This window comes from Myxocyprinus asiaticus, chromosome 35, assembly GCF_019703515.2.
Source record: "Myxocyprinus asiaticus isolate MX2 ecotype Aquarium Trade chromosome 35, UBuf_Myxa_2, whole genome shotgun sequence".
NCBI classification, from domain to species: Eukaryota; Metazoa; Chordata; class Actinopteri; order Cypriniformes; family Catostomidae; genus Myxocyprinus; species Myxocyprinus asiaticus.
Genome location: NC_059378.1, coordinates 18258197 through 18278543, shown reverse-complemented (window position 1 = coordinate 18278543; position 20347 = coordinate 18258197). Strand labels below are relative to the sequence as shown.

The window sequence follows — 20347 nt, the reverse complement described above, 5'->3', positions numbered from 1 at the left end:
AATACCTTTTTAAAATGCTATTTAAAATGTGCATTTAAAGTGCAATCATGTACAAATTTTTTGCTACATTTAATGACATTTTAAATATGAAATATGATTTATTAATGCCCAATTGTATTGTTAAATATAATTACATTTTTAAACATATATTAAGTAAACACATTTAAATGTGTCTTTTTATTTGTCCATTTAAAAATGGACTTATTTATTCAAGTTTTTATTTTCAAATTAATAGATTGATAATTTATTCCTTCATTCTTTTTTAATTGGCACTCTGGGTTTCAGCAGGTATGGATTGACAAATGGTAAAAGGAAAAGTCAAAAAATAAAGCAACTGGAAAATGGATGATGAAAAGCAATTGCCAAATGCTTTTTAAAATGCAATTTAAAAGGTACATTTGAAAATGACTTATTAATGTGCTGTTTTATTGCTAAATATAAGTACATTTTAAAACATAAATTAAACACATTTAAATGTGTCTATTTGCCCATTTATAAATTGATTTATTTATTCACTTTTAAATGTGTCTATTTATGTGTCCATTTAAAAATTGGTTTATTCACATTTTTTTCTTCGTCAAATTAATAGACTGATAATTTATTCCTTCATTCTTTTGTAAATGGCACTCCTGGGCTTCCATACAATACAAGTCAAGCACAACCGACAGAATTTGTGGTACAGTATTGATTATAACAAATATACATTTTGACTTACGCCTCCTTTCAAAAAGCAAAAATCTTAGTTACATGAGGCACTTGCAATAGAAGTGAATGGGGGCCAATCTGTAAACGGTAAAATACTATTTCAAAAGTATAGCCACAAGACATAATATGTGTGGTAGCATGATTTCAGTGTGATAAAAATGGTTACTAACCTTTTCTGTGTAAAGTGCTATATCATTTTACAACTTCATTGCAATGATGATGAAATGTCAACAAACCCTAAAATGACTGTAAAAACGATGCTTTAAACAACTTTAATGCTAAAATAATACGTTTTAACAGAATTTTTTTTTAATTAAATTATAAGCTTTACATTTCTGACTTTAAACCCTCCAAAAATTGTCCCCATTCACTTCTATTGCAAGTGCCTCACAATCCTTGTGAACCTAAAAGAGCTTGATTCGTAAATAAACATTTTAAGAGAAATTTTGAAATATTGTACTTTGCCAAAGGATAAAACAATGTAACTTATGTGATGTTAGCAAGCAAAGATGCTCTCCGTCAGAAAACAGCATTAAAAAAAACCAATCACACAGACTTCATATACACAAATAATAAAAAGTTTTAATTTTAACAGAACTGGTATAGATAACTGTCATCTACTGGTAAAATATACAAAACTAAAATCCCCAGTAACCATATAACAGTGTAAAAATAAAAAATAAAAAGACAGCAGTTTAATGTTGTATTTTCTCAGAATTCAGTCATTTTCTTATGTGTATCTGCTTTCTTCTGTTCTCTCTGGATGGACTGCTCCTGAGCCTTCAACTGCTCCAGCAACTTGCGAGAGGCACTGAGTTTCTCCTCTATTCGACTGACCACTGTAGCATCCCTGAGGATGAGAGAAAGCACAAGACTAAACAGAAGCTTGAAAATAAACTGAGAAAGAGAATAAAATAATAAGGATATTGAGAGAGAGTGAGTAACAAAAGAAGGGGCAATGTAAAGGAAGAGAGAAGAGTCTACCTTCCATTTCGTCTACTGAGAGACTCTGTGAGCCTTTTGATTTCTTTCTCCGTCTGAGCTACTTTTTCTGTGGCTTGGAAGAGACGAACATTCAGGGAGCGTTTGGTGCTCTTTCCGCCCCTGTAGGCCTCTGCACCAGTGACTGATGAGCTTGAATGTGATGCAGGCTGAGCATTACCACCAAGCTTAGAGTTCAGAAAATCAAAAACATTATGACGTGTTGATGTGGAGATTTTTGTCTTTTTAGCCTTCGGTTTATGAAAGGATGGGTTTTTCTTAGCAATTGCAGCTGCAGTCTTTTTCTGAGTGAGCTCGGCACACTGGTCCAACGAGCGGCCTTTCGGAAGAGCCACTGCTTGAACTGGCTCTACACGACCAGAGAGTGTTTTCCCCAAGCCTATGATACACAGAAATACATGCTCTAAATCTTTGCAAAGCATACGGTATATGGCCAAAAGTACCGTTTTTTTCTGAAAAATAAAGTCGCAGATAAATATTAGTCACTCCTTGTCAAAATCACATTGTTCAGAAAAAAAAAACAAACAAAAAAATACAGTATAAGTACTGATAGCACTGACGGCCTGACAGAGGTTGCATGCAGCAGACATTATGACTCGGGAGCAGCCGCTCAGTATATCTAGATGTGCTACCTGAAGATTATCTCAAAATCTATTCATCATATCACACTGTATTTGGGCTCATTTTAATCAGGAACATCTGCTTTAAATAATCGTGAGTAACAGTTTTTCATATTATGTTTATGTTTAATAAAGAAAACATGACAAATAAGCCATTTCTGTTTATAACTAGTGTGACTGCTGTGTGCATTTTCCATTTCCCTTTTTGATTTGTAACTAGTAGCACCTAATAAACATGCAAAAAAAACAAACAAAAAACTATAGCAAAAAGGTTTCCTAAAAATTGTTGGCAACATATGTGGACAGCAGAACTAAGTTGAGAAATTTTAAATAATACCAAGTTATAGAAAGTCAGACTTTAAAAAAAAAATCTAATTGTTTATTGTTTCCAGGAGTGTTGGTTAAAGGAATAGTTCACACAAAAATGAAAATTTTCTCATGATTGACACCTTTAAGCCATCCCAGATGTGTATGACTTTCCTTCTTCAGCAGAACTGAAGTAAAGATTTTTATAAGCACATTTCACATTTCTGTTCGTCCATACCATGCAAGTGAATGGGTGCCATCAGGCTGCTGGCTATTTGACGGTCCAAAAGGTATATTTAGGCAGCATAAAAGTAATTCACATGACTCCAGTTGATCATTTAATGTCTTCAGACACAATTCTATAGGTTTTTGTAAAAAATAGATAATTAAAACCTTATTAAAATGCTACCTGCTAGAAGTTGACGCGTGATGTAGCGTGACTGCAGGTTCAAGCGAGAAGTCAGAAGCACGCTGTTTGTTTACAACAGAGGAACAAACGTCACGTGAGAGTTAGGTCACTTCAACCAGCATCTCAGCGCTGACTGGAAGTAACGATTTAAAGTTAAAAACGTTTTAATTATTGATTTGTATCTTACACAAACCTATCGATTTGCTTCAGAAGACATTAGTTGATCGACTGGAGTCGTGTGGATTACTTTTATGCTGCCTAAATATGACTTTTGGATCGTCAAATAGCCAGCAGACTGATGGCACCCATTCACTTGCATTGAATGGATAAACAGAGCTGAAATGTGCTTATAAAAATCATTTCGGTCCTGCTGAAGAAGGGAAGTTCTACACATCTGCGATGGCTTACAGGTGATTCAATCATGAGAGAATTTTCATTTTTGAGTGAACTATTCCTTTAAATTAGCATAACTGTTTCTGATACAAGTAATGGCCAGCATCATCCAATCACTGCCAACCATGTTAAAATAAAATTATACATTATTAATTCTGAATCTATGTACAGATTACCACTGTCCAATGTCTGCCCAACATGTTGAGTGGACCAAACCAAACCTGCAGCCTGAAACTGAACTTTTGGGTGGATTTTAGGAGTGAATGCACTTAGCTGCATTAGAGAGCTATAGAATGCTGATTTAGTGAATAACTTAACCTCCATTGTGCTGTCTGTCTGCACTGGTCTCAGAACAGTTCGAAATGCACCTTATTTTCATCCTAACTTCACATAAAGCAACCTCTGAAAGCAACATTTTTCAGCTTTTGGATAAACACATCGATTTTCAATGTGATAATGCACAGTAAATATAGGATTTCTAAGGTAAAAATGCACTAAAGTGGCATTTTGCAATAAATTGCTCAAATGTTTTAAATGGCATATCGGATGAACCTAGATGAAACTCTAATCTTTTGACTCAAATAGGTTTCAGTGTAAAAAAGTAATTTGATTTCATACCAAATGTAGTTTTGTTAGCGTTTCTCTCAAAGACAAACTCCGCTGTGGTCGGTGCCATATTTTGTCACATGACTCCGTGCGTTGAAAGTTTAACACTTTACTGACAGCCCAGTGTCTTCTGAACTGAGATCAGTCGGTTTAACTAATTTAAATTATGCATTGAGTATAGCGAAGCCAAAATACATTGTCCACGCATATGTACGCAGGGCCACACGAGGATACAAATAAAACAGATTTTAGTCTGTGAGTGAAACAATATGCATGTTGTATTCTATTCATTGAATAACTTTAACGACTGTTGGATATTTCTAACCCTATTTACTATTCACTAATCATTTGGTTGACAGGTTTGGCTATTCCAGTTATTTCTGGGAGGACATTTCTTAATGGACCTCACTTTGTGCACTGGGGCGCTCCCCAAATTGCTGCAACAAAGTTGAATGTCACTGTATGGAGTAGCTGGAATAGTCAAATCCATTAATTCAAAGGTGGTGTCCACATAATTTTGGCCATTTAGTGTATTCATAAGATCTGCTCTGATGATTTTTACACTCTTATGTTTGATAGTGCCACCTACCTTTCCCAAGCTCATAACCCATTTTCAGCAAGAGCTTTGAGCCAATGCCACGTGTGTGAGCCTCCCAACCACAAAACTCTTCACTGTTTACCTTGGTCATATCCTCCTCTCTAGATGAAGTAAACACTGTAAGCACATATAAAGTTAATTTGACTTACACAAAAATGCATCTTATAATTGTTATACTGCAGGTAGACATCTTAATACATGTTAATAATTTTTACAAATATTTACAAATTTTCCGAAAATTTCCATATTGCTCGATTGCTCACATTTAACACTTACACACTTACATTTTTGTTATTGTAGTTTTATCACAGATGGGTAAATTGCAAAAAAAACATGTCTAGGTTAAAAAATAAATAAAAATAATTATAATTTGTATAATGAAATTAAGCCTAGTATAGCCACCATAACACTGGTCAGGATCATCCTCAGAGTCTGAGGAGGAGGAGGAGGATGAGGAATACTCTTCCTGACGTAGAGGAGGGATGATCCCATCAGCTTCCAGCACAGCCTCCTTCAACAGCAGCGAGTCAAATTTCACTGTGTAAAAACCACCTTCAATCTCTGGAGAAAAAGGAAGCAGGACGTCTTATTGTACACTCTTGTGCTGTCAGCTGTTTTATTTGCCTGTGTGCATGTACTGTTGTGTTTTTGTTCAGTCTATGTTTGATGCTGCTGCTATTTTCCTTTTAATTTGGCACTGGGCATCAATAAAGTATCTCTCTATGTATTGTAGATACTTGATGGGGAGGGTAACACACAAAATGATATCATGTAGCAATCTCTGTTTTTTTGTTCTTTATTGATGTTGGTGAAATAACTTGTGTTGCACCTGATATTCTGGCCGGGTACCAGATGCCATCTTCATGCTTGGCCAAACATGCGGAGCCGGACTCCATGTTACTAATATCTGCCTCCACAAAGTCCCTTAGTTCTGATACACACACCACCTCGCCATGAGAGTACCTGACAGACAAACAAACACACATGCACATCATTACCATTTTAGTATCTTTTCATTTGTCATTTCTGCCCCCCTAGATACATAATGGATCAGCCGGACTGGGAGAAAAATAAAACCACTGGCTTAAACCAATGCCGATGGAGTGAGTTTTTGGTGCAGGACTACCTGATTGTCCAAAAACAGCCCTTAATTTTTGCTATTTAATTCGGTGCTGCTAGTGGTGCAGTTGACCGTATCATGGCTGACCCTGCACTCTGACCCCAGCTTAGCTGGGATATGTGAAAAAAAAAGAATTTCACTGTATATGTGCAAAACGTATAATGTGTGATAAATAAATATAATTATAATTATTATAATTATAAATTATAAATTACCTTTAAAGTAAACAGAGTATGGTTTAGGCAGCGATATGGATAATATGAATAGAATTGTCTGCTTCAACATGCTTCATTTCCAGTCAAATGTTAAAACTTTGACAGCTACAAATATCAAACTGCCTCAAAACTACCTATTAAATGCTTACACCAAAACTGAAAGTAAAAGTTTGAAAGTTTAGCTCAACTAGTAGAGCATGGTGCTACTATAGCAACACCAATGTACAGCTTGAATGCACTGCAAGTCTCTTTGGATAAAAGTGTCAGCCAAATGCATAAATGTAATTTTTAACTTTAAAACTTATGCTGCTAATTTGTAATTTGTTTCTGTACCTGCAGTTGTCCATGAAACGACACTTGCCCTCAAGGTAGAATCCACAGGGTTTCATGGATTTGTTTGTGGGATGGAGGTAAAGCACCCGGACTAGGGCCTCTTCCCCTTCTGGCTCCTCAGAGCAAACCACCATGGCGTTGTGGTACTCTAGGGTTCCCCAGGAGGTACGGTAGGGTGCACACACTTTTGTTCCGCTTAAATCCTCCTCTTCATCTGGTTCAGACTGGTTCTCTTCTTGTTCCTCATCTTCATCATCAGGTTCAGCATTTTGTCTGACCTCAGCAGTGTTCTCTGACAGTTCAGCATAGAAAGCTGCAAACTCATTCTCCAAACTGTTTTCTTTAGTCGTTTCTTCAGTAACTGATGCTACATTTTGGTTCCTTGAGGATTCCTCTAAGGAAGCCAGCAACTGGCTTTTTTTCACCGATACTAGACTGGACTCTGTTAGTTCAATGAGCTGCTGCAGATCTTCCTTGAGCTTCAGCAGATCAGCTTGCTCAGCAGAACCCAGACCTGCAGCTAACGCCAGATCCACCTGCTGAAGCTGAGCGTTGTAGGTCTTGATGGCTTCTTCCAGGCTGCTTTCATCCATGGTGACAATCAGATCCTGTCTACATGACAGGAGCTTACTGTGGTAGAACTACAGAAACAGATCAACTTTAAAGTGATGTAATCAGCAGCAGTACCATGCAAAGGATGTGTCTTGTACAGAGCATAAGCTAAGCACAGTATCATTTCTGATCAATTCAAAGCTAAATGTCATACTTCTAAAACACTTTTGTCTAAATGCACTCTCCTAGCAAACCTAGCTTTGCAGATTAGCTATCAGGAGTTTCAGCATTATTACAGCATTTTTATTAAGCTGTCGCGTATCTGGCAGTATCTGGTGACTTTGTGTGACATATATTTATGTTATGTGGATAATATGTAATGAAGCCGGTTAGCTTTGAGGCTAACGTTACAAGCAAGTCCAACGCTTAACAAGCTCTCTAGCCAGTTTCTTGCAACCTTTATTCAAATACGTAATGTAACCACGCTTAATATAGTTGATAATCATGGTCTTACATTTTTAATCTTCCGTGGGTCGAATTCGCGGCATTGTTTTGCTTTTCTTTGGCTAAAGACAGTCCGGTTCTCTTTCGGTGTGTCTCATTGGGAGCCGTTCAACTTTGACCTCACTGTCGTCATCGATCAGCACTTCGTACCAGATTTCATCCCGGTTCATGATCCATTGTTGATTAATCCCAGCTTATGATTAATGTAGAATTTTTAATTGCTAAATATTTGCTTCTCTTTTTTTAAACCCATGGTTTGATTTTTTTGGTGTGGTTATTTGAGCAATACATAGTTCTTTGACGATTCATTTTCCTCAGTTAACCCCCCCCACCCTTTTTTTGTTTTTTAAAGTAAAAAATGTGCAAGCATAAACACTTTTCCTAAGAACAAAAATCTTAATAAATAAATAAATAGTTCACCCAAAATTAAAATTCATCATTTATTCACCCACATACCATCTTAGATGTGTATGACTTACACAGAACACAAAGATTATTAGAAGAATATCTCAGCTCTGTAGGTTCATACAATGCGAGTGAATGGTGACCAAAACTGTGAAGCTTAAAAAAACACACACACACACACACACACACACACAAAAAAGATCCAATTTGTTTTGGGTAAGAACAGATCAAAATATAACTCCTTTTTCACTATAAATCTTGACATCAGCAGTCTTTCTTTATTGATGTTGGTGAAATAACTCGTGTTGCACCTGATATTCTGGCCGAATACCAGATGCCATCTTCATGCTTGGCCAAACATGCAGAGCCGTACTCCATGTTACTAATATCTGCCTCCACAAATTCCCTTAGTTCTGACTGATACACACACCACCTCGCCATGAGTACCTGACAAACAAACACACATGCACATCATTACCATTTTAGTATCTTTTTATATGTCATTTCTGCCCCCCTAGGTACGAAATGGATCAGCCAGACTGGGTGAAAAATAAAACCATTGGTTTAAACCAATGCCGATGGAGTGAGTTTTTGGTACAGGACTACCTGATTGTCCAAAAACAGTCCTTAATTTTTGCTATTTAGTTCAGTGCTGCTAGTGGTGCAGTTGACCTTTAAAGTAAACAGAGTATGGTTTAGGCAGCGATATGGATAATATGAATAGAACTGTCTGCTTCAACATGCTTCATTTCCAGTCAAATGTTAAAACTTTGACAGCTCCAAATATCAAACTGCCTCAAAACTACCTATTAAATGCTTACACTAAAACTGAAAGTAAAAGTTTAGCTCAACTAGTAGAGCATGGTGCTACCAGAAAAAAAAAAACAGCATAAAAGTAATCTATATTACTCCAGTGGTTTAATCCTTCTGAATTGATCCAATCTGTTTTGGGTGAGAACAGATCAAAATATAACTCCTTTTTCACTATAAATCTTGACATCAGCAGTCTCCTAGGTGATCATGATTTCAAGCTCGATAACACTCCTAGCGCCATCTAACGCTCTGCGCATGCTAGAATGGATTAAACCACTGGAGTTAAATGGATTACTGCTGCCTTTGTGTTTTTTGGAACTTAAAAGTTTTGGTCACTTCATTTGAATTGTATGGTCCTACACAGCTGAAATATCCTTCTAATAGTCTTCATTTGTGTTCTGCAGACATCTGGGATGGCATGAGGGTGAGTAAATAATGAGAGAATTTTCATTTTTGGGTGCACTATCCCTTCAAGCCTACATGGCAGATGTATGTGTGCGTTCACTAAAATGACTAAAGATTTTCATTTAAAACAATTTTTAAAACCATATGTAAAACACAATTTAAAAATTAAGTGCACAAAGAATTAATTTAAGATCCAGTTTATTAATAAAGTATATTCTACAGTATTTATTGAAAAATAAAAAATTACGTATAACTGACAATTATATGTCAGTAAAGCAACTTTGTTCTTTGAACATTATGCAGCAGAAATCTCTCATGTATGGTCTAAGTATAAAAAAAGAAAAAAAAAATGTGGAGATATTGATTCAATATCTCAGAGACCTCATTACAGCAGACAGGTCAGAATGAATGAAACTCAGCAACATTCAGGAGAAGAAAGATGATATCTTGCTTTGAGTCTTTCCTGCAGATAACTGAGAAGCTGTAAAGAAAGATAACATAATTAAGAACAGTTATAGAAATTATCTACTATCCTCGATGAAGAATAAAATATGAACATGTTTAAAAAGAATACCTTGATTTGGTTGATTTGATGTCATGTCTGAATCTTGATTTGTAACCGAATCATTTCCAGTCAAGGATTTTAACAGCTCACCAAACTTTTTCCTGTGCTGAGGTCGAATAAGCACTGCTAACCCTAAACCAAACCACAGACATTCATCCTCTTTTCCAAAAGATACTCATTCTTAAAAAATGGTTATGAATCAAAGAGAAAGGGACTAACGTGCAAGTAAAGCAATGTCTTCATCTCTCTCAGTCAATAAACTCACAACGGTTGACACCATCTGCTCATAATTGTTTGTCGCTTTGTACGCCTGCAAGGCTAGAAACATTTGACGTGTTTTCTCTGCACCGATTGCCTGTCTTATGTCTGACAGCAGAGACGAGCAGGACAAACCGTCATTGATGGATGCTTTTGGCTTCTGGTCTTCCCTTCTTACATTCACTGTCAAGGAATTTCACAAAACAAAAACCATTAAAAAAAACTGCTACTGAAATGATCAGAACATGTTTTAAGTCTATAACTGACTGCATCTACACAGAATGATGAGGAGGAGACTGTAGCACCTTTTCAGTAGGCATTTACTGTTGGTACGACTAAATACTGGCACAAAAACATTAAGTCAAGTTTGTTGCTAAACTTCAACATACCTCCAATTTTACCCTCCCCTCCATTCAGCTCTATGGTTCCCAGGTGAGAACCACCTTGGTTCAGCTGTTGACTCGAATCCAGTTGCTCGCTGGCTGAACTTGCATGTGACGTCTCCTCTTTCGCTTAAAACGTTAAATCATTACAGAGCAATTTTACTTGTGATTATGCATAAGAGAATATACAGTAGGGTCCAATAGTCAGAGACCATTATGACCATTATGCAAATATTCAGGTTATTTCCAGGTTTAAAAAAAAAAAAAAACGACATCCCAGATTTTCAATTTGATCTCAGATTGTTGGACCACTTTTCTGTTTGTGTTACCTGTGTTTTGCCTGAGAGCCTCTCTCTCCTCCCTGGACAGCGAATGCTCAGGTTTATAGCCACAGCCTTCACCTGTTAGGTGCAAGCAATGTTCATTGAACTCATTCTTATGATGTGGCCGGATGAACTGGTAAAGACCTTAAGAAAATATAAAGTCAGGGTTATAAAGGCAAAAGTACCTTTTTCCCCTCTGTTTTGTTTTTAAAATAACTGAAATTTAAATGAAGGTGCTCTTAAGTGCAACCCTTATATATTTGATTTCAGTTACGATAACAGATCATTAATGGGGATGGGAAATATTTGTAGGAAATGTTAGCAAAATACAAAGAGGAATGGAAATGAGATCGATATGTTGAGGTTTTGCACCTCTAAGAAGACTGTGAGTGTTGGGGTCTTGTATGAGGGGTTCAGTCACATTAGTGAGAAGGTCATGGAAGTCATCTGTTGCCTTGTATGCCTGCAGAGTCTCCATGATGAGTTTAAAGTTCTCATGACTCAGGCATCTTCTCAGCTCTATCATGAAGGCCTTGCCAGTCTTTGCAGAACAGGAAGCCACCACTTTCTAAAATACAGCAACCGGAAGACATAAAATACATATACTCTAACAAAAAACTAAATAGAAGGTGGCCTGATCATTTTGAAGCCCAAATACATTTTTATTGGTAATTTGCTAGGGGGTTACAGATACTGTATGTTGAGATTAACTTTTTATATTTTGTGGCATATTCAGATACCCTACTCTATTTATATATACTGTATATCATTTTCTGTCTCTCCTATGCTTTATTGTGCTGACTGAAATCTATGTTTCTAAATATTTTCAGAGATCTATTGTAGATGTTGATACAGTTGAAGTCAGAAGTTTACATGCACTTAAGTTGAAGTCATTAAAACACTTTTTTTTTTTAACCACTCCACAGATTTCATTAGCAAACTATAGTTTTGGCAAGTCTTTTAGGAAATCTACTTTATGCATGACATGGTAATTTTTCCAACAACTGTTTACAGACAGATTGTTTCACTTTTAACTGACTATATAACAATTACACTGGGTCAGAAGTTTACATACAATAAGTTAACTGTGGCTTTAAGCAGCTTGGAAAATTCCAGAAGATGATGTCAAGCCTTTAGACAATTAGCCAATTAGCTTCTGTTAGGCTAAATGGAGTCAATTGGAGGTGTACCTGTGGATTTATTTTAAGGCCTACCTTCAAACTCAGTGCCTCTTGACATCATGGGAAAATCAAAAGAAATCAGCCAAGACCTCAGAAAAAAAAAACTGTGGACCTCCACAAGTCTGGTTCATCCTTGGGAGCAATTTCCAAACGTCTGAAGGTACCACGTTCATCTGTACAAACAATAGTATGCAAGTATAAACACCATGGGACCACGCAGCCATCATACTGCTCAAGAAGGAGATGCATTCTGTCTCCTAAAGATGAACGTAGTTTTGTGTGAAAAGTGCAAATCAATCCCAGAACAACAGCAAAGGACCTTGTGAAGATGCTGGAGGAAACAGATAGACAAGTATCTATATCCACAGTAAAACGAGTCCTATATCGACATAACCCGAAAGGCTGCTCAGCAAGGAAGAAGCCACTGCTCCAAAACTGCCATAAAAAAGCCAGACTACAGTTTGCAAGTGCACATGGGGACAAAGATCTTACTTTTTGGAGATATGTCCTCTGGTCTGATGAAACAGAAATTGAACTGTTTGGCCATAATGACCATCGTTATGTTTGGAGGAAAAGGGTGAGGCTTGCAAGCCGAAGAAAACCATCCCAACTGTGAAGCATGGGGGTGGCAGCATCATGTTGTGGGGGTGCTTTGCTGCAGGAGGGACTGGTGCACTTCACAAAATAGATGGCATCATGAGGAAGGAAAATTATGTGGATATATTGAAGCAACATCTCATGACATCAGCCAGGAAGTTAAAGCTCGGTCGCAAATGGGTCTTCCAAATGGACAATGACCCCAAGCATACCTCCAAAGTTGTGGCAAAATGGCTTAAGGACAACAAAGTCAAGGTATTGGAGTGGCCATCACAAAGCTCTGACCTCAATCTGATAGAAAATTTGTGGGCAGAACAGAAAAACATGTGATCAAGGAGGCCTACAAACCTGACTCAGTTACACCAGTTCTGTCTGGAGGAATGGGCCAAAACTCCAGCAACATATGTAAACTTCTGACCCACTGGGAATGCGATGAAAGAAATAAAAGCTGAAATATATAATTCTCTCTACTATTATTCTGATATTTCACATTCTTAAAATAGTGATCCTAACTGACCTAGAGTTTAAATGTATTTGGCTAAGGTGTATGTAAACTTCTGACTTCAACTGTATATTGTAAATGGCCCTAAATCTTTAATCTATTTTAGTCCCTGTACAACTATCCTGTGGTTGCATTACAAAAGCTTATCAACAGCAATTTTGCATCTTGAGGTAGTCTTTAAATTTGGTCCAATGGACCCAACACCACGCTGCACACTTCAAAAATTCAATCAAGACAAAACAAATCCCTCACCCGATCTTGAACCACTTTAATTTTCCGTTTCCCACCCTTCGATTCATCATCCAGACGTTTGTCATGCTGGAGAGAAAGAGTGGACAAGCGACTCGCCTGCAGGGTCAAAGACCAGTGAGAGAAAGTACAATTAATGAAAAGATTATCATATTGTAATGTTATGGAATATGATAAATTGCGACAGACCTGCACAACGAGCTAACTTGATGAAAGAAGAAATATGTGTGAAGCAAGTACAAAGAAATCAAAGGAACCATTCAACCTTCAGATCATAATTTCCCAGGCAATTCTTTAAAAAAAAAAAAAAAAAAAATCAATTTATTCTGCAAAAATATAATTTTGTAAGTTATTAACTTCAAATTTCTCTGAGCAAAGTGGAGTCTGGTGCCCAGACAAAAATATACACTGGCAAAATACTGATTCATGTAGGAAAATAACTTTGAATTACACAAAGTTTGTCAATCTCAACAGTTTTTGAATGAAACAGTCATTGAGAAATCATTATTAATTTAATATATACATTCACATAAAAATACATATAAATCCATAAATACATATTAGGGCTGTCAACAGAAATGAGAATCTAAATTTCTAATTTTTCAATGAAATATTACCAAAATCCAAATTATTAATTATATCATTAAAATTTTAAAGACATTATTTCAGGTAGGGGGAAAAATTAAGACATCGGATTTTTAAATCGAAATAGTCTCCTACGTCCACAAGTAGGTGCAACAAATCAATATAAACACATATAGTACATTAAATAGGGCCCCATGATTTCTGCGATACGGAAAACAAAGACGGAATCGCGGAATCCAGTCATAAAAATGGAATTAACATAAAATGTGTAATGTCATGGAATTTGACATATTTGGGATAAAAGAGAGAAACAACCATCAAAAACAAACAGAAACTGTAAGGGCTTCACTCCAAAATAAATGCTTCCCCCAAAATAAAAGCTCAATTTAACTAGATGTGAAATTAAAGACATTTCGACAGAAATACATCACTGGTTGTTAACAAATGCGAAAAAAATGACAAAATTTTAAAGATTTAAAGTCTTTAAATACAAATGTAAAACAAGAAAAGAAATGCTTCAATAGACGGTTCTATGTTAAATTAGTGTTGCACTCCACCTCTGGGGGCCATTCACTCTGAATGTGACCATCTTTTTTCTGTAAGCATGCGCTAGAGGGAAGTCTGACTGTTTCGTCGTTTGCTATTTTTTTCCCCCCAGAGTCTCATGCAGTCACAATGCATTTTTTAGACACTTTGTATACTTAAAAGTAAACACAACCTTTAAAAAGTGTCTCGAGTCACCCGGGTTCTATTTATATATATATATATCAGTTGAAGTCAGAAGTTTACATACACCTTAGACAAATACATTTAAACTCAGTTTTCCACAATTCCTGACATTTAATCATAGAAAACATTCCCTGTCTTAGGTCAGTTAGGATTTCTATATTTTAAGAATGTGAAATGTCAGAATAATAGTAGAGAGAATAATTTATTTCAGCTTTTATTTCTTTCATCACATTCCCAGTGGGTCAGAAGTTTACATACACTTTGTTAGTATTTGGTAGCATTGCCTTTAAATTGTTTAACTAGGGTCAAATGTTTTGGGTAGCCTTCCACAAGCTTCTCACTATAAGTTGCTGGAATGTTGGCCCATTCCTCCAGAGAGAACTGGTGTAATGGATGAGGTTTGTAGGCCTCCTTGCTCGCACACGCTTTTTCAGTTCTGCCCACAAATGTTCTATCAGACTGAGCTCAGGGCTTTGTGATGGCCACTCCAATACCTTGACTTTGTTGTGCTTAAGCCATTTTGCCACAACTTTGGAGGCATGCTTGGGGTCATTGTCCATTTGGAAGACCCATTTGCGACCGAGCTTTAACTTCCTGGCTGATGTCCTGAGATGTTGCTTCAATATAGCCACATGATTTTCATTCCTCATGATGCCATCTATTTTGTGAAGTGCACCAGTCCCTCCTGCAGCAAAGCACCCCCTAAACATGATGCTGCCACCCCCATGCTTCACAGTTGGGATGGTGTTCTTTGGCTTGCAAGCCTCACCCTTTTTCCTCCAAACATAACGATGGTCATTATGGCCAAACAGTTCAATTTTTGTTTCATCAGATCATAGGACATTTCTCCAAAAAGTAAGATCTTTGTCCCCATGTGCACTTGCAAACTGTAGTCTGGGTTTTTTATGGCGGTTTTGGAGTAGTGGCTTCTTACTTGCTGAGCAGCCTTTCAGATTATGTCGACATAGGACTCGTTTTGCTGTGGATATAGATACTTGTCTAATCATTATCTATAGCATCTTCACAAGATTTGCTGTTTGCTGTTGTTCTGGGATTGATTTGCACTTTTCGCACCAAACTACATTCATCTCTAGGAGACATAATGCGTCTCCTTCCTGAGCGGTATGATGGCTGCGTGGTCCCATGGTGTTTATACTTGCGTATTATTGTTTGTACAGATGAACGTGGTACCTTCAGATGTTTGGAAATTGCTCCCAAGATGAACCAGACTTGTGGAGGTCCACATTTTTTTTTCTGAGGTCTTGGCTGATTTCTTTTGATTTTCCCATGATGTCAAACAAAGAGGCACTGAGTTTGAAGGTAGGCCTTAAAATACATCCACAGGTACACCTCCAATTGACTCCAATTAGTCAACTAGCCTATCAGAAGCTAATTGGTTAATTGCCTAAAGGCTTGACATCATTTTCTGGAATTTTCCAAGCTGTTTAAAGGCACAGTTAACTTGGTGTATGTAAATTTCTGACCCACTAGAATTGTGATACAGTTAATTAAAAGTGAAACAATCTGTCTGTAAATAATTGTTGGATAAATTACTTGTGTCATGCACAAAGTATATGTCCTAAACACCAAAAACTATAGTTCGCTAATATGAAATCTATGGATTGGTTAAAAAAATTTGTTTTAATGACTTCAACCTAAGTGTATGTAAACTTCTGACTTCAACTGTATGTATGTATGTATGTATATATGTATATACATATGAGGTATATATATATATATTTTATATATACACACACATACAGACATACACACACAGGCGGCCAAAAGTTTGGAATAATGTACAGATTTTGCTGTTTCGGATGGAAATTGGTATTTTAATTCACCAAAGTGGCATTCAACAGATCACAAAGTATAGTCAGAACATTACTGATGTAAAAAAACAGCACCATCACTATTTGAAAAAAGTCATTTTTGATCAAATCTAGACAGGCCCCATTTCCAGCAGCCATCACTCCAACACCTTATCCTTCAGTAATCATGCTAAATTGCTAATTTGGTACTAGAAAAATCACTTGCCATTATATCAAACACTGCTGAAAGCTATTTGGTTTGTTAAATAAAGCTTAACATTGTCTTTGTGTTTGTTTTTGAGTTGCTACAGTATGCAATAGACATTGTCTAGACATTGACATGGCATGTCTTAAGGTCAATATTACATTAAAAATGTCAAAAAAGAAACCACTTTCTCTAGAAACTCGTCAGTCAATCATTGTTTTGTAGAATGAAGGCTATACAATGCTTGAAATTGCCAAAAAACTGATTTCATACAAAGGTGTACACTACAGTCTTCAAAGACAAAGCACAACTGGCTCTAACAAGGACAGAAAGAGATGTGGAAAGCCAGATGTACAACTAAACAAGAGGATAAGTACATCAGAGTCTCTAGTTTGAGAAAGACGCTTCACATGTCCTCAGCTGACAGCTTTATTGAATTCTACCCGCTCAACACCAGTTTCATGTACAACTGTAAAGAAAAGACTCAGGGGTGCAGGCCTTATGGAAAGAATTGCAAAGAAAAATCCACTTTTGAAACAGAAAAACAAAAAGAAAAGGTTAGAGTGGGCAAAGAAACACAGACATTGGACAACAGATATTTGGAAAAGAGTGTTATGGATCTTAACCCCATTGAGCTTTTGTGGGATCAGCTAGACTGTAAGGTGCATGAGAAGTGCCCGTCAAGACAGCCACATACATTGCAAGTGCTACAGGAAGCGTGGGGTGAAATGTCACCTAAGTATCCGGACAAACTGACAGCTAGAATGCCAAGGATCTGCAAAGCTGTCATTGCTGCACGTGGAGGATTTTTTGATGAGAACTCTTTGAAGTAGTTCTGATTTTCTTCAAATTGTAATAGTAATTGTTCACATTATTAATGTCCTGACTATACATTGTGATCAGTTGAATGCCCCTTTGGTGAATAAAAGAACCAATTTCTTTCCATAAGAGCAAAATATGTACATTATTCCAAACTTTTGGCCGTCAGTGTGTGTGTATATATATATATATATATATATATATATATATATATATATATATGAATGATAATGAATAAAATTAATGATCAGAAATTAACATTTTGTCATCATTCAGCCTCATATCATTCTAATGTTGTATTATTTTATTTCTTCTGTACAATACAAGATCTTAGGCAGAATGTCAGAGCCTCTGTTTTCCATTCATGTAAAGTTGATGGTGATATACAGTATACTGCCAAGCTCCAAAAAAAACACACAAATGTTGTCCATATGGCTTGTACGTCAAGTCTTATGAAGTCAAAAGATAACTTTGTTTGAGGAACTGTCCTAAATTTAAGTTGTTGTTTATTGACAATCTTCCCCTCTGCCATAGCTCTCAAAACTCATTTGCGGTTGCATGTGAGAATCTATGCAGCTTGCTGTTAATGACGTCAAGCTTGGAGTATCGCATCTGAAGGCACTTTTTAATTGAAAACATTATGAATGGGATTTGACAGCTCCAATGTAGAGGAATATTATCAGTGAATTTAAATTTAAATTTTGGTCTGTTTGAGATTAAGTTATCATATGGTTTCAGAAGACTTGGAATATATAACTACTTTAAGATACATTTATGATGTTTTTTGTCATTTTTCAAGCTTGGCAGTATTTATCACCATCCAGTTTTGTTCTGCCTAACATAATATTTTGTGTTTCACAGAGAAGAGAAAATATGAGGTCAAAATGACACAAGTATGAGCAAATGATGACAAAATGTAAAATGTAAAAAAACAAGTACAAACATTCTCTCTTTACAGTAGCAATGTAATTCTAACTGAAATTTTACCCTTTCTTCCCCAACCAGGGCGTCTTCAGTCTCTTTGTTGGTGCTGTCATCCAGGGCGTCCAGCAGGCTGATTGGTTTCCTTTTACTTGTCATCTCCATCTCATATTGAATGCATAGTTTCGCTGCCCCGTCCCGTCCAGAATGCTCTTCTAAATTTAAAACATTAAGGTAATTTCAGTTTACACTATAGACTTACACTGAACTTAAAACACAACAATTTGTTAAAATCAATGCTCATAACACCCATCAAGCAACACAAATTATAATTTATGCAATTGTTTCAAATTATATATATTTTCATTTTCCAAATGATTTGAGTGCTCTGACCCACTAGCTGACCATATAGACAGGAAAAAAATAACATTACTAACATAAGTACAACAAACAGGGTTAAGGTACAGTCACACTAGACTATGTGCTCCAATCACATCCATTAACAAGCATGCGGACGCAGGATTTTCAGGACCATTTTCAAACCAAATTGCAAATTGTATTTGCAATTGCGTTTTCCATTTGTGGACAAATAAATTATAACAATCCAAATGCAATTGCAAATTGCATATTACCGTTTGCATTTTCATTTACACAAACGTACAAAGTCTGCCAAATTTCAATTGGAAAAGCAAAGTCCATTTGCAATTGCATTTCCTATATCTTACGAGTTATGACCCTGTCATATTGAAAAAGCAATATCAATTATCCCGTTTGCTATTTCACTTCCTCGACATCCCGTATGGAGACAATTCCCTCAATTCCCTTTGCACTTGCATTTCCGATGCCTTACAGAGACACCTGTCAATCAGTATTGGGGGTGGGAGTTTATACTGTGGGGCTTGTTTGTAATTGGAAGTGACATCAGTCACAATTGACCACATTTTAGAGCACCTGCCGCCTTGCTGTCAACAATGCAATTTTGACCCGGTGCGACTTATAGTCAGGTGCGACTTTATTTTAAAATAAAATAAAAGTACAAATACATAAATAAAAAAATAAATGTATTTGTTGTGGCATTGCAATAATTGATTTGCAAGAACAAATCTACAAATTGGAAAAGACACAATTTTGTTAGTTTTTCATTACCCAATTAGCTCTCGTCACCTGTGACCTCATTATACAGCATACCAATGTACTTGCGTTTTTTTGTATAGCCGTAGCAAACATTACGTTTAAACATGCTACTAAGACAGACAGAAAATAAGGACAAGTTCTTGAAAAGGAAAACTATTGACGATAGTTATGTGGGATAGTGGTGTGCCGTGGGATGTTTTAATCTTAAAGTGTGCTGTGGCAGAAAAAAGGTTGGGAAACACTGCCCTAGAGCGTGCCATCATATCCTTTTGCCTATATTCATTAAAGGGTCCTAAAAAGGCTGGAAAAAATAAAAGTAGAGGTGAGCTCACCCAACTTTCTCCTCTTTAGGCTGGGGACATGTGAGTCCAGAGCTTTGGCTTTTTGTGAGGTGTCACTGAGCCAGACAGTCTTAGTAGGAAAGCTGGAGTCAGTGCTGAGCGAGCTGGTGTCTGCCGCAGCCTGATTCTCACTACCCCCAGCTCTTCCTTTCCTCACAGGTACTGGTCTCTGTTACACAATACAAATAATGAATGTGCATGTGAGAACTACCATAATAGAATTTCATGGTACAAAATAGTCTTAGCCTTAAACAACAAACCCATGGACCACCCACAGTTTAATCACTGACCGTCTGATGCATACTGAACACAAAATTAGAAAGCACTCCAAACAGATTTCCCAACAGCAACACAAGTTTTTAATCAGTCAGCCAAGATATAAAATCACTTATATTTTATATAAAAACGAACTACTTGATTTGAGAATGATTGCCAGCTTTGTGGCTCTGAAAGATATTCCAAGTTTGTATGAGGCACTTGGCAAGCACATTAGATATTCAGCAGTTGACCTGACCTGTTTTCACATTAAAAATTGATTTAAAAATTATCTAAATACTAATATATTAAAATATTTAAAAATATTAATACACCTGGAATTTTATGAAGATTTTGTTTATTTTATGATGTAGCATTTTTACTATAAATTATCAACTTTCTCAATATGTCTCAGTTTCATCATGCAATTTTGAGCGGAATATGAAAATATATATTACACTAGTATGTCCCCAATGTTGAATAGCAACTAAGAACTTCATTTA

At 36.5% G+C, this 20347-nt stretch overlaps 2 protein-coding genes across 5 annotated transcripts in view; both read right to left on the bottom strand.

Annotated features, from left to right (window-relative positions):
- Positions 1-1267: 1267 nt before the first annotated feature.
- Positions 1268-7479, bottom strand: LOC127425818 (zinc finger CCCH-type with G patch domain-containing protein-like). The gene is made up of 7 exons (XM_051672101.1): positions 7374-7479; positions 6308-6948; positions 5469-5602; positions 5042-5200; positions 4631-4756; positions 1690-2086; positions 1268-1555 (listed from the first exon to the last, which is right to left on the bottom strand). The coding sequence occupies exons 2-7, from the start codon at positions 6898-6900 to the stop codon at positions 1417-1419; spliced, it is 1548 nt and encodes a 515-aa protein (XP_051528061.1). The 5' UTR covers positions 6901-6948; positions 7374-7479; the 3' UTR covers positions 1268-1416.
- A 1704-nt stretch (positions 7480-9183) lies between these two features.
- The window catches only part of LOC127425814 (regulator of telomere elongation helicase 1-like), a 30585-nt gene continuing 19421 nt past the window's right edge, over positions 9184-20347 (bottom strand). For 3 of the 4 annotated variants that reach the window (XM_051672095.1, XM_051672094.1, XM_051672097.1), the window contains 9 exons: positions 19581-19758; positions 18181-18329; positions 13048-13143; positions 10888-11083; positions 10522-10659; positions 10199-10321; positions 9771-9992; positions 9561-9683; positions 9184-9467 (listed from right to left, as the gene is read on the bottom strand). In XM_051672095.1, coding sequence (XP_051528055.1) covers positions 9412-9467; positions 9561-9683; positions 9771-9992; positions 10199-10321; positions 10522-10659; positions 10888-11083; positions 13048-13143; positions 18181-18329; positions 19581-19758 — 1281 coding nt within the window. In that variant the 3' untranslated portion in view covers positions 9184-9411. The remainder of the gene's footprint in view (positions 9468-9560; positions 9684-9770; positions 9993-10198; positions 10322-10521; positions 10660-10887; positions 11084-13047; positions 13144-18180; positions 18330-19580; positions 19759-20347) is intronic. The other variant, XM_051672096.1, reaches the window with a different exon arrangement.